Here is a 14,091-nt window from a genome sequence, read left to right as displayed (position 1 = left end):
AATAAATATATATATATATATTAACATTACATATAATCTAAATTAATAAATTTTATTATTTATTTTTTCTAGATAAAAATTAGATTTACATGTCTGATAAGAAAAAAATTATAATCTATATACGATAAATTATTTTAATTGAATGTTAGTGATTAGATGTATATTTGTTATTAATTTTATATTTCTCAATAGCGTACATATTATATGTATATGTTGCAATATATTATATTGTATGAATATATATATATATATATATATATATATAATATTTATATTCTTAATTTTCAATAAAATTAATTTTAAATTAAGTTTGAATTGAAACATGCACATATATGTAAATTATAAACGGGTCCGGTCATTGATTTACATGTTTGCATAATAAGGCACAAATTCTATAAACTGATTACTTTAAAACAAAATCTTATTTTATGTCTATCAAAATAATTAAAATTTTATTTTTATTTTTTATAAAATATATCCATACATTTTATTTATATAGGGAAGAAAAATATATTTTTCATTTCTGCAAACTTTATTTGTTTCTGTTCGTCCATTACTACAACAACAACAACAACAACAACAACAACAACAACAATAATAATAATAATAATAATAATAATAATAATAATAATAATAATAATAATATCTAATCTATAATACGATTAGGCCTTAGCCTACGTGGCAGGCCTCAAATTCTTTCTTTTCAATTTCAATCTCCGATGTGGCATTTGAGAATCCAATCTATATATTCTCATTCTCACTTTTAAAACAAAAGTCACGCCTCCCTCTTCCTCACCCCATCGCCGCCGTCCCTGAATCCGGTCGGCGTCGTCTCCCCCTTCACTGTCTCTCTCTTCTCTCAATCCTTTTCTCTCTCTAAAGTCAATTGCACACTCAAATCAAGCCCTAATTCCCCCTTTAAACTGCCCGCCTCTCTCTCCCTCTAAATTCAGGCGTCGCCGCCGTCCTAAGGGCGGCGTTGCTCCGCCTCATCTCTGACTCCCTCTTTCATTCCTTAATTAGTTCTATTTTGTTTCCACTTCTTAAACCCATGAGAATTCTCCATTCGAAGCAATTAATACAAGAGCCCTAAGATTTCTTTTTCCTATAACCCGTTGCCGTTCCTTCTTCTAGACTCCGGCGAAATAGTCGCCGTTGAGCTTGCGGTTCGTCCGCCGCCGAGTCACCGCTGAGCCCTGGAGTTCGTCCACCGTGCCGTCGACCCCCACCCCACCGACGACTTCTCTGTTTTGATACCTCCATTTCCTGATCTGCCGTGATTCTTCCTACACACCTATGGTAAGTATTAAATTACTTTCCTAATTTAATAACGTGTTTCACTATTTTAAATATAGAGTGATTATTATTTTAGAAAGAACAAATTTTGAAAAGAATTTTGGCATCTGCTATCAAGTGTGTTGTGATTGTTGCATGGAAGCAATATGATTTATCAACTCTGATGAGGGGTGAAATATGCAAGGTCCTAAGATCAGGACACGTGGCTTTGCTTGGAATACCAAAGATGAGCAACAGAGAGCAAAGAAGCTGTGAGAAATAGGCAGAGGAAAAAGTCCAGAGCAGAGCTTACCAGAGCAGAGTTGGCAGAGCAAAGCTTCCAGAACAGAGCTGCCAGAGCAGAGCTTCCAGAGCAGAGCTTCCAGAGACAGAGCTAACCAGAGCAGAGGGCCAGAGTCAAGTTGCCAGAGCAGAGATGCCAGAGCCAGAGCTAACCAGAGCAGAGATGCCAGAGCAAAGCTTCCAGAGCAGAGCTGCCAGAGCAGAGCTTCCAAAGCAGAGCTGCTAGAGCCAGAGCTTCCAGAGCAGAGGGCCAGAGCCAAGTTGCCAGAGCAGAGCTGCCAGAGCTAAGTCATTAAAGTTAGAGCCAGAGCCAAGTCGCCAGATCCAGAGTCAGAGCTAAGTCGTTAGAGTCAGAGCCAGAGCCAAATCGCCAGATCCAGAGTCAGAGCTAAGCTATTGGAGCCAGAGCGTGGAGCCACACGCCAGAGACAATTCGCCAGAAGGCGGAGCTACTTAGCAGAGCGGAGCCAAAGAGTAGAAGTCTGCCCCAAGGAAGGAAATACAGAGCTACTAGACAGAGCGGGATGATGAGGATAGAATCCAGCTCTGTAATTAGGGGACAACGACCTGACAAGTTATAATCTAATAATAGCCTTAATTAGTTTAATGGCGAGCATGCGGAATAGATGACCAAACGAATTTACTACTTTACTCCGACTATAATGCCTATAAATACCTACGATGATGAAATAAAGCACACGCTCTCTTTTTTACTGCTTTAAGAACTCTTCTCTTTCCTTTCTCTCTAGAGTTTGAACTAATAAAATTACATACATAAATAAAATATCTAAATTGTTAGAGTTATATTTGTTAGATAGTTGACAATTGGAGTCATGGTTGAATATAATTTCATATTTGATGATGCTCTCTCAAACTCTAGATGAGATGGTGCTCAAAACTCCAGACGAGATGATGCTCTTTCAAGTTTTAGACGAGATGATTCTCTTTCAAGTTTCAGACAAGATGATGCTTAGAAGTTAGAGGTGATCTGTCAAATCTGCGACGAGATGATGCCCACAACTTGGTTGGTCTTAAAACTCCAAATGATACGATGTTCGATAAATCAGTTATAGTCTTTTAAATATCAGGCGAGATTATTTTCATAATTAGTTATGCTTTTAGAAGTTCGGAATTATATGATACTCACAATTCAATTATGATTTTTCAAACTCCATATAAAATTATGGTCAAAAGGCAAAAAAAAATGAACAAAATTAATAAATCTTGTAACAACAAATGCAACAAATCAATCATCCATCATACCTATGTCAAATTTAATTATATGTATTTCTACTCTTTTTTTTCTTACGCGTCAACTTTTTATAAAATTTCATATGAAAACTGATGGGTATTTTTATGATCTCAACAAAATTAATAATTTAATTACTAAAAGTTGTTGAGATTAATATAATTTAAAATGTATTACTAATTTAATTTAATTTAATTAATTATATAAATAATTTACATAAAAAAAATTATATAATTATCATAAGAATAACATAAAATATATAAATTACAAGAAAATATGTACCCGTCGAATTTCGACGGGTAATACACTAGTAGCATTGATACGATACATCTCTAGTGGAATCAAATCAATGTGATACTTTTAAAACACAAACGATGGATAATTTTACTCTTGCTCATCCTAATTCTTACATTGAAAATTGTAACAGTAAAAAAATTGTAGTGATGTGGCAATGATAAAATAGGATGTTTGACAACTTTTTAACTTGAAATATGAAATATACACCAATTTAAAGACAGATTCATTTTCAAATAAGACTCATTTTGAAATGAGAATTTGCAGTATTTATTTGAGCCAAACACAACATTTTCATTATAGGGTATTTGTATTTTAGGAAAAACTAACCATAAGGATGTTTATGGCCCTTAGTCCTTGTAAGAACACAGCATAGTCAAGTCGCCTTATACATAAAATGATAATTCAACTTCACTGAAAAACACAACTACTACTAACCATTAACTTACTACAATCAAAATCAGACATCCCCAAAAGAGTACCTGTTTTGGTTAACAAAATCAAAATTGTTGAGAAAGAATCTTTTGAATTTGGTAGAACATTTTGAAAGCGAATAACATGTGTTCTAAGCAACAGAAAAGTGCAACATGCTAGTACAATTTAAGGAAAACGAACAAAAATCAAATTTATTTCACCTTATAGAGAACAATATAATGCGGCAAACAAATGTAGGAGAAGAAAAGAGAGAGAGGAAGTCAATTTATAATAATCAGCCAACAAACTTATCCAATCCAAGCATACAAATTAAAGAATGTGCTTTCTCACCAATCAAGTTGAACTTGATCAAAGCAACTAAAAAAACTATGGGAAGAAAAGATGAATGAGAAAACAAAAAGGCTCACCACGCAAACGCGGCACAAGTTAGTCTTTCTACTACAATAATGATTACAGAGATGACTTCCTACAGTTAATTCTAGCAATATTTGGGAAATACATAGAAAGGGAGAGATGAACATCATATTGTCCTCACACGATAGCCACCAGCTCAACTAGTGGCGGCAACAACAGGCCCATTAGGTCTAAATCCACGACCCCTGCCACGGAAACCCCTACCGCGGCCACGGCCTGCACAAAAAGAAACCAATAAATTTTGATAAGAAAGATGAGTAGATTATCATACCACAGAAGCTCAACTATTACAAAACAGATATCATTGTTTTGAGGTGCAAGCAATTGGAAAAGGGACAGATACAAGCATAATCTTTGTAGGAAAAAATTGAAGGATTATTGCACGCAAATGAGGCAGGGAAAATTAATAAATGCATGCAACACGATATGGAAATAGACTGAAACAACTAAATGAAATCAAATATTTCAGAGAAAACTACAGGTCAAAGACCCATTAGGCAGAGCAGCGACAGGAGTGCTTGGTTGGGCTCAGCCAAGAAGCAAATTCAGCAGAAAATATTTTCCCAACCGAAAAACAATAATCACAATAATGATAATACTAACAATAACAAACAATAATAAGGGTTTTCTCAAAAAAAAAAAAAAAAAGGGGAATAGTTCAAATCAGCAGCTGTACCTCGAGGTGCATCTTGATTGTAGCGAGGTGCATCTTGATTGTAGCCACCTGCATCATTCTGAGCATCTGACTGATAATATCCGCCCCTGCCGCGGCCACCAGCATCATTCTGCGCATCTGACTGATAATATCCTCCCCTGCCGCGGCCACCAGCATCATTCTGAGCATCTGACTGATAATATCCTCCCCTGCCACGGCCACGGAAATTGCGACCTCGACCTCGTCCCCTACCCCTGGGGTAACCACGGTTTCGATCATAGCCCCCATCGTCAAACTCAGCAGGTGCATATCCATTCCCTGAAATAAAATGCAGCAGAAACGGATTATAAGGCTGCAAAATTATCAGCATCCTTATATTGAGTTGATCTGCAAAGAACAATAAAATAAAGGTTTCGGCAATAATACCAGCTGGGCCGCCTCTAGGCCTCCCCCTCCCCCTACCACCTCTTCCTCTTCCTCGGCCAATGGGTGATCCCTCTGCACAGTAAGAATTGTGTTTGTAGTCAAACATAAAAGGTAACATACAAGACAAACTAACAAAATGTGACACCACCTCCATCATATTCGAGCTCTGTTGACACCTTCACCTGGTCAGCTGGTATGGGGGGTTGGTACCTGTTGCACATAACATACAATTACCAAAATCACTTCCATGGATCCAACAGGATAAAAGAATGGTTTACTAAAGACTACATATTTAAGATATCCATAATTTTGAAGTGGAAACTCTCTTCCTTTTGCAACCAGAAAAGAATCAAAAGATGGCAGAAGTTGCTAAAAAAAAATAGCACCTCAAAGTATTAGGAATCAAATTAAAGATCAATTCCACAAAGACATAATAGCTGCTACTCACCCAACATTATTCATGTCCAAGTCCTTTTTGGAGAGAGTAATAGTAACCATTGACACTTTCCTTGTCGTTTCCAGACTGTATAATCAGTAAACAATGTCACTGAGTCCAGTAATATATGTTTCACTACGATGATCTCAAGATAGAAAATCATCTTTTTTTAACTCCTACTTATACTAAACTCAAAGTGATCTTACATTTGGAGGCCTTCCTCCAGAGGTTCCCATGTGTCAGTTATATCAGTGGATTGAATTGCTGTAATTTGGTGAAGACCAACAATTCTCCTCTGAAGAAAGTATAACATAACTTCAGACCACCATCAGCAATAAAAATCAAACAGTTAAGGGAAACCTTAAAAGTTCATAAGCTAGATACCTTGATTAACTCCACAATTGTAACAGTTTTATTGATGGCTCTGCCCATTGCCTTGAATACTACTTCATCTGAGCCCTTTTCCTACAATCATCACATAGCACATGAATTACATCAGCCTCTGTATGGAACTATTGGCACAAATCCAAGCATTGGATATTACGAGAAACAACAAAGAATGTGAATAATCATATCGACAAAAGTGCTGGAGAACCTGCAATCTCACACAGAATAGCTTATACTACTAAATATCACCCCACGAAACAAGATTTTCCATTCCAGGCAATCCTGTCTAGTGTCAAGGAATTTTTGCTTTTAAATCGGAATCTGATGGTATAAAGACAACAAATAAAATTCATGTAATTGGTAATTACATGGATTTCACTACAAATTACAACAGAGCAGAAACTTAGAGTCAACAAAATCAAGATACTATACAATATTTATTCACCAAAAGCCATATTACTCATCACTAAATTTATAGCACAATACCATCCACTTACGATAGATATTACCATTTATGGAACCTTTACTCTATATAAGTACAAATAACATGCGTTACCTCCTCATATTACTCAATTAGAATTTCTATCTCCATCATAAATGCTAAAAGTTATGTCATTCGAGCAAGTCCGGCGGTAGTTCTCATTAAATATTAACCAACAAATCAAATGAAATTTCCACAAACAAATATATAACCGCACCTGTACATTATACGCCACTTCATTAACAATAAATATAGTGCCGAGACATAATTTCACAAACCAACACACTAGGCACATACTCATACCTGAAGCAGAGTCATGGCGTAAGTGATGTAGCTTCGCATCCTGCCCTGGCTTGTAATCCGAATTTCATTCTCATCGATTGGCGTCTCTACCTTCGGCTTCTCCACCTTCTGGTACCGATCCATAGCTCTACAAAATCCAAAAAAATAAAGTAATTAATTAATTAATTAAAATCAAATCAAATAAACAAAAAGCGAAGCTTACAAGCTGAGCACATGCAATATGTGAAACAAAAAGTGCGACGAACAACGACCGACAGCTAGGGTTTATGTTGGTGAAAACAAGAGCAACAGATCCGCAATTAATGATTCGGAACACCTGAAAATGTAACAAACACAAAACACACGCATGAAATACCTCGAGGAGGTGTACGCGTACGTAGTTGTATACGGAAGGACGGGACGATATGCTGCTCAAAGGGAAAGCCCTCTTCTCCGGCTTCGTTTCTTCGTTACTTACCTCCCGACCATTTAGCTGCGTGCTCCGCAGCTATTTATAGTCCCAGCCCAAAAGCTGTGCCCTAGTTCTTTTTTAACTGGTCAAACCGGTTGGTTGTTGCTGCTGTTTTTACTAATCTATTTATTTTTTGTTTATTAATAAATGCAATGTTGATTCCGAATTGGGATAAGGCTATCCTGAATTCACATTTATAAAAAACAATTCTGGCTTGGCTTGCCTAAAATTTCATCATACATGTTTCTTTAATATATATTAGGCATGATTGCTGATTATGTCCTTTAATCTCGCGTTATTTTGAAAAATGTCTCTAATTCACCATTATTTTTTATAATAATTTCAACATTTGAAAAATATTTTCTAATTGAGAATTCAACTACAAAATAATGAATCACCTAGCCGAATGCTCATATGTGCTCAATGTGGATTTTCTTCTTTTCACCTAAACATCAAAACACATAAGTTTTGGTTTCAATTTGGTGTTTTTACTGAAGAATGTCTTCAAATTTTATCTGTTTTTTAATAAAAAAATTCAAAAAATAAAAACAATCGTAAACTATAGCTTGAGAATTGAGGTGGGAAAAATCCACGTAAGAAACGTACAAAAATTCGACGAGGTTATTCATCTTTTCACTGTGGGAAATACAGGATTCCTTTAAAATTACAAATAAGTTTATGACATTTTTCAAAAAATACAATAACATGTGGGGAAAAAGAAAAATCCTTGCAAAGTTGCAAACTACACATAGTCCATCCGATGAGGTGACTCGTCATCCCGTCTATGAATCTCCATTTTGTGACATTTTTCAAAATTTTGCAAAAATTGAGAATACAAAGTGTACTTATCTCAATATATTATCATTACTATTAAGCATAAATGCACATTAATTTTGCGCTATATTTTGGTACAACGCTTTCTCTAAATTCTTGTATCTTTAACTATAATTTGGAGAGGACAAAAAACACACGAAAAAAAAACATACCAGCCTTGTGTGATGTTTAATAATTTGGAAATATTAATAATAAAACTTCATGATATTTTAAAAATCTTTTCACCCAAAATATTTCTTACTTTTTTCCCTTTAAAATATTATGTATAGTTTCCCTGTGAAGAACATAACATGGCATCAGAGAAGTTCCCAGCCCAAGGGAAAAACTGGTACAGCTTTAGACACAACAAATATAAGCTTACAATGTGATGTTTACAAAGTTACAAAAAGCGATCATTCTAGACAGTTATCATTCTAATACAGCTTGTCCTGAACCTATGGCGCCGCATCGAACATACAAACTCTACCTGTGAAATTTCTTCGTACGTTTGAGTCAGAAGGATAAGAATGCTAATATTCAGGATGCACTGTAGCAGCCATGCGATTTTCTCTGGGGAAGAATCCTCCAAATCTCGTCTCCTGCAACACGTTTCTCCAGATTACTTATACTGCGTGCAACAAGTAAGGCTAAGGATGCCTCATGTTCACCAAAGAAACTTGAAACAATAGCTCGAGGCGATAAATCTAAAGCACCCTATTCCTTATGTTGCAGAGAAGAAAAGAGCCGGAATTCCCATTAAAACACTCTTAGAAGCTGAAGCCCAATGATTGTGATTTGAGGTGTACTCGAAGCTGATTCTATTCAGCAACAAAGATTAAGATTTAGGTAAAATAAACTTTGAACCAAGATTAAGAATGTCATAGGAATTTGGGAACACAAAAATGCAAGCAACCTAACCCTATCTTCAAATAAGCTAAAGTGTTTAGTGGCTGATTGATTCCTCACAAAAAATGAACCCACTTAATAAGTGAGGATATTCTGATACAGGTGAAAATAGAAACTGTAGTACAATATAAAGGAAAGTTTTCCTATATAATTGAGACAGAAGGAGTATGAAATATTCATGAAGCAATCCACCAAATCTCTGACCCCACAAATATAACTGACAGCTCCCAGTTGACTGTTGGCATCAGCAGTGGTCAAGACAGTGACAAGGAAGATAGAAAAGGATTTAATATTATCCAACACAGTCATCTGTTGACACTGGAGCCCTATGTAATAGGACAAAATTCGAATCACCAATTCATGAAGTTCTTTCCCACAGCTCTGTCTGTTTCATATAAGGTTTCAAAGGTTCGAGACTGGCATTCAAATTTCAAGAAGTGAACAATTACTAAGATCTAAATTGCAATGATTAAGCAAAGGTGTGAAAGAAGACCAAACAACATAAATTTATATGCCTACCTTATAGATACTCTACACTTTGTATTCACCAACATGCATCCACTTTGTAGAAGACCACTTATTCCCTTCGATAACAGGACAGCCTCCTGGAATAAAATCATAGGGCCCCGTTAAATCAGAAACCAAAACTTTAAACCAAATAGATCATTACAAAGAAAACCAGTGGCTCAAACACAAATCTTGCCTAAAAACTTAGGAAGAATATCTCTACTTCCTGATAATTCAGCATGAGACCAGAAGTCTCCATCTTCAATACAACATAAACAGGAGGCCGTCCTGTCAGTTAGTTTCCAACTTTGTATTCACCGACATGCATCCACTTTGTAGATGACCACTTATTCCCTTTGATGACAGGACAGCCTCCTGGAATCAAATAACAGAGCCCCATAAAATCAGAAACTAAAAGTTAAAACCAAATATATCACTAAGAAAGAAAACCAGAGGCTCAAACAACAATCTGCCTAAAACTTAGGAAGACTATCTATACTTTCATGAGATGCGACCAGAAGTCTCCATCTTTGATACAGCATAAATAGCAAGCTGTCGTCTCGGTTAGTCTCTGATTTTGTATCACTGGCAAGCATCCCTCTCTTATATGACAGGACAACCTCCAGGAATTAAATAGCCGGTATCCAAAAAACAGAAATTAAATGTTGATGCCAAATACATGATTCCAAAAGAAAGATGAAAGCACAAATCTACCTAGAAATTCAGAAGAATATCTCTACCCAGCAGAAATTTCACAAGATCAGAAGTCTCAATAACCAATACAGCATAAACTTGAATAATTGTGTATCATATTTTCAGCAGAACATATTGTGGTGTCCGTCATGCTTCGCATCTTTTTTTCTAATATCAAAGTAAAGGAGACAAGGGGTCAAAAATGCAACTCACCATGCAAGCTTGATGGATCTAGGGAAGCATCAGGGCGCATACTCCAGAAAAGTAGAGCGTCACCCATTTTCGGTTTCACAGCCAGGCCTTGTTTACCGCACTCTGACAAACCTAGAGAAGAGCTAAAGTTTCCCTTAGCAGCAGGGAAAATTGTCTCACCGCCTTCTTCAACATCTGACCTGCACTAGTAAACTTAATAAACATACATAAATACCTGACACTGTGGAAGCATCAAGACACTGAATATGTACTCACAAATACATAAGCACTGTAGCTATGCGTTGTCCTCCATTTTTGGTGTTAAATTCATCAAGAAAGTAGTCATAGTGAGGCTCGTACTTTTGCCCCACTTCATAGTGCAAAATTTGTAGGCCTTCTCCATGCTCTGTAAATTTTAATTTAAACACGATGAAGCTAAAATTTTGAAAATTTCAAAAAAATGAGAAACAGGGGAATCCAAAACAGCATTACGAATAAATATTCACATGGATCAGCTTCCTGAATATAGCAAGAACAGCCGAATGAAAGCGCACAAAATACTTCTAATTAATGACCTAAGAGTTAAGACTCTTCACCTTTTCCACACTAAACTTCAAGTAAGTTTACTGAAGAGAAATTTGACACTGGTTTGAAATCTAGATTAGTTTATAAACTTAATAAAGAAACCAAATATTGAACAAAAGGAAATAAGATATAGTAATATTGAAAACAAACTGAACAAGAAGCAAGAAAATAAGCAAGATCGGAACTCCCATCAGGCCAAGAGAAGCCTAACGACCTGTTAAACCAATTGCAAACATTGTTCTTGTTGCTACAAGCCTACAACCCACAATTATTCTAAAGCAGATATGCTATTACCTAAACAAGCCAATCTTCAATTATTAATTGAATCCTCTAGTCAAGCCAATTATTCAGATCTTCGTTCCGGCGAATATGTTTTCCTTTGCAAGGAGTGTAAACAAAAGAAAAGACTACTCCTATCTCTATCACATACCTGCAGGAATGAAAGTGTAGTCTGCTATTCTTTTTTCAATATTTCTGATAACTTTATCCCGACCTCTCCTCAAGAATGTTCCAGAACTTGTGCGAACCCTAACCATGATGTTGGTTCTTTAGATGACAAGAAAACAGGAGTTCTAGAACCAATTCTTATGTAATGAAAAAAAATATGGAAATGGCAGCTCAACTAATCAAGATAATTAGATGAACCAACCTGCTATCTTTACTCTTGCCAGTCTTGCTATCAACCACTGTTGATTTTACCATGTGGGGTTTAGCAAGATTTATCAGATACTCACATTCTTCCTTAGACTGCAATAAAAGTAGTTTTAGTTCGATTAAGACAAAAGTTAAACTGTTACATGAAATGTATTTCTTATAGTAATTTGACTTGAACATGAAGGAAAAAAATGATCCCAATCCAAGGCCCTGCTTTGCCTTCCTAGACTAGCACTCCTCAAATAAAATATGACCATGACAGTAAAAATACTTTTTAAGAAGCAGGCATGATAGTAAAAGATTTCATCAAGATAAATCACACCGTTTCATACACACGAGTAAGCTCCACTTAATTCATCATCTCATGAGAAGTACTGATTCAAGTGATTGAGAATTGAAGTTTATTACTTATAGGATGGTATCTGTGCTTCAAATGGCCCAACAGCCATAACTGTAAGAAATTGTCTATCAAAAGGAGGGGAAAAAAAGGACTTAATTGCTTCCTCACAAAGATTTCAGTTACAGTTTCCGCGATGCAGTTATTTCTTAAAGCTGCATGTGATACATCTCCAACAAGCTTCATACAATTTTTACTATCAATGAGTTAAGATTTACAAATCAATGAAATGGATAAATAAACAGTGGCACGTACATTACCGCAAGAGGATATAAAGAAGTACTAGTTTCAGGTCGTGTACACATTTCAATCTCCTGAACAATTAATCATGGAATAGAACTCCTAACAACCAGAGGAATTATGGAAAAGTACGTATAGAAATAGAACTTCTAACTGAACCCCAATCAAATTACAATAATCATCAAATGTATACACCAAAACCAAGAAAACATTAAATGGAAAAAATGCATAATAAAAGCTCACCAAAAAGTTGTGATACAAGAAAGCCCTAGGCTCCCACGACAGGATCTCACTCCACTGCTCCGTTCTCTCCCCCAATCCATTTCCTTCGTTTTTTCTGCAATCAACCACAAAAATTTGGATACTGATGCACATAAAATTCACACAAAGAACCACAATAAAATTGAAAAAAAAAAAATAGTTTTACACGTCTATTTTTAAGCGTTTCAATTTGATGTGATCTCCGATCGCTGACAATCCATCATCGGAGCCAATGGGGAGAGAGAGAATTCCTAGACCGAGAAGCATCAGCAGCACGACTGATAGCATTAATAGCATCGAGAGCACCAAAACTACAGTAGACGATCTCTTGCCCTGGTGCCGATTTCCTCGCCCCTTCGCCATTTTCGTTTTTCTGTGAGCTGAAACTGAATTGAATTACAACCCCAATTAATGGGCAAACGATTTATCGAATTCCTCTAGGCTGTTTTGTTTTGTAGCATTTAGAATTTGAAATTATCTGAAAATGGAGAAATTCAATACGTGAGGAGGAGTTGAATCGGAAGCCGTCAAATTGCGAAAACGCACGCAGTAGTTTTGACTAATTTACCGGGGATTTTGGATTTTGTAGTCGGTGACTTGAGGGGTAATTTAGACATTTTCTTTCTACACTAATATTCCTATTTCCTACAACTTTACGTTTCTAATTTATTTAGGGTGAATTTATTTAGGGCGCGTTTTATTTGCTTGTAAATTTATCATTGAAAAAGAAGAGATAAATAAAATTTCACTATTTAAATTTTTTTATTTATTTTTCTTCATTTCTTATTTGACCCTTACTCAATCTTCATTTTCACTACAAAAAATTGGCCCTCATTACAAATAAAAAGGAAAAATGAGTAAAGGTCAAGTAGAAAATGAGAAAAAACGAAGAATTTAAATGATGAAATTTTAATTATCCCTCTTTTCCTCATGATAAATTTACAATCATAGAGAACGCATTCTTAAGTGAATATATTTTAAAATATTGTGTTCATGACGCATTTGACTTTATGTAAATAACTTTATGTTGCTATTTGTTTTTTTTTTTAGAATTACAATAAGTATCTATTCTCTTCGGTACACGAAACAAAGTCTCGTTTAACAGTGGACACGGATTTTAATAAAGATACTATAAATAGAATAAAAGTATAATTTATAAAGGGTAATGTTAGTACCAAAAAAAGTATATTATTAATTAAAAAGTGGAATAAAATTATAATTTATAGTTAAATATAGGAGAAGAAATATGATGTGATGTTCAAAAAGTTAAATTTAACTTTTTTTCGGTGGAAAGAAAAAGGTAAGTATGATTCTTTTCCGTGTCCGGATTATATAATCAAATAAGCAACTCGTACTCAGACGAGACCTCTACATCACATAAAGTGGAAAACTACGTACACGCAGGCGGAACCACTACCAACACAAAAAATGGGAAAGGCACAGAAGACGGCCACTTTTGATAATAAAATTGTAAAAATTATATATGCATGTTAGTCCAGTGATTAATGCATAAAGTCAAATATCTTAAATTTGAATTGACCATCAAATAAATTTTAAAAATTTATGTCTCTTCAACCTATTAAATATAAATTTATGATTTTGATTAAAAAAATATGCATAATGCTCGTTGTTAAGAGTTTTTTAACTTTAAAAATTATTTGTAAAATAATTTATATATTTAAATGTTTTGAATTTGAACTTTGATCTTGAGTTTATACAGTCTATACTCGTTAG

General features: G+C 35.2%; 3 protein-coding genes across 5 annotated transcripts in view; all 3 read right to left on the bottom strand.

Moving 5' to 3' along the window:
* LOC130992384 (T-complex protein 1 subunit beta-like) overlaps positions 1-14,091 on the bottom strand; it is a 629,300-nt gene that overhangs the window by 447,899 nt on the left and 167,310 nt on the right. The window lies entirely within an intron of this gene.
* Positions 3,808-7,330, bottom strand: LOC130993062 (5'-3' exoribonuclease 2-like). The gene is made up of 9 exons (XM_057917785.1): positions 7,014-7,330; positions 6,659-6,785; positions 5,872-5,952; positions 5,694-5,782; positions 5,500-5,574; positions 5,200-5,261; positions 5,052-5,123; positions 4,647-4,943; positions 3,808-4,186 (listed from the first exon to the last, which is right to left on the bottom strand). Exons 2-9 carry the CDS (start codon positions 6,779-6,781, stop codon positions 4,107-4,109), a joined length of 879 nt encoding a protein of 292 aa, XP_057773768.1. The 5' UTR covers positions 6,782-6,785; positions 7,014-7,330; the 3' UTR covers positions 3,808-4,106.
* Positions 8,245-12,914, bottom strand: LOC130993070 (probable prolyl 4-hydroxylase 3). 3 transcript variants are annotated; one of them, XM_057917802.1, is made up of 8 exons: positions 12,524-12,914; positions 12,340-12,433; positions 11,455-11,552; positions 11,236-11,333; positions 10,497-10,626; positions 10,242-10,420; positions 9,348-9,433; positions 8,245-8,521 (listed from the first exon to the last, which is right to left on the bottom strand). In XM_057917802.1, the coding sequence occupies exons 1-7, from the start codon at positions 12,718-12,720 to the stop codon at positions 9,360-9,362; spliced, it is 870 nt and encodes a 289-aa protein (XP_057773785.1). In that variant the 5' UTR covers positions 12,721-12,914; the 3' UTR covers positions 8,245-8,521; positions 9,348-9,359. The 3 variants fall into 3 exon arrangements, with proteins under 3 accessions (XP_057773785.1, XP_057773778.1, XP_057773791.1); XM_057917795.1 differs by having other exon boundaries at positions 8,245-8,740; positions 12,524-12,902; XM_057917808.1 differs by lacking the exon at positions 8,245-8,521 and adding an exon at positions 8,797-9,244 and having other exon boundaries at positions 12,524-12,902.

Source organism: Salvia miltiorrhiza, chromosome 1 (assembly GCF_028751815.1).
Source record: "Salvia miltiorrhiza cultivar Shanhuang (shh) chromosome 1, IMPLAD_Smil_shh, whole genome shotgun sequence".
NCBI classification, from domain to species: domain Eukaryota; kingdom Viridiplantae; phylum Streptophyta; class Magnoliopsida; order Lamiales; family Lamiaceae; genus Salvia; species Salvia miltiorrhiza.
This window is presented reverse-complemented; position numbering and strand designations above follow the sequence as displayed.

What these genes read in the sequence shown, in the direction of transcription:
- LOC130993062 (XM_057917785.1), bottom strand. Translation starts at nt 6,781, where the DNA reads ATGGATCGGTACCAGAAGGTGGAGAAGCCGAAGGTAGAGACGCCAATC. An exon ending in CTGGAGGAAGGCCTCCAAAT is followed by an intron (nt 5,575 to 5,693) that starts GTAAGATCACTT and finishes CTGATTATACAG; the next exon opens with TCTGGAAACGACAAGGAAAG. An exon ending in CAATCAAGATGCACCTCGAG is followed by an intron (nt 4,187 to 4,646) that starts GTACAGCTGCTG and finishes CTTTTTGTGCAG; the next exon opens with GCCGTGGCCGCGGTAGGGGT.
- LOC130993070 (XM_057917802.1), bottom strand. Translation starts at nt 12,720, where the DNA reads ATGGCGAAGGGGCGAGGAAATCGGCACCAGGGCAAGAGATCGTCTACT. An exon ending in AAACGCTTAAAAATAGACGT is followed by an intron (nt 12,434 to 12,523) that starts GTAAAACTATTT and finishes GGTTGATTGCAG; the next exon opens with AAAAAACGAAGGAAATGGAT. An exon ending in CTACACTTTCATTCCTGCAG is followed by an intron (nt 10,627 to 11,235) that starts GTATGTGATAGA and finishes TAAAATTTACAG; the next exon opens with AGCATGGAGAAGGCCTACAA.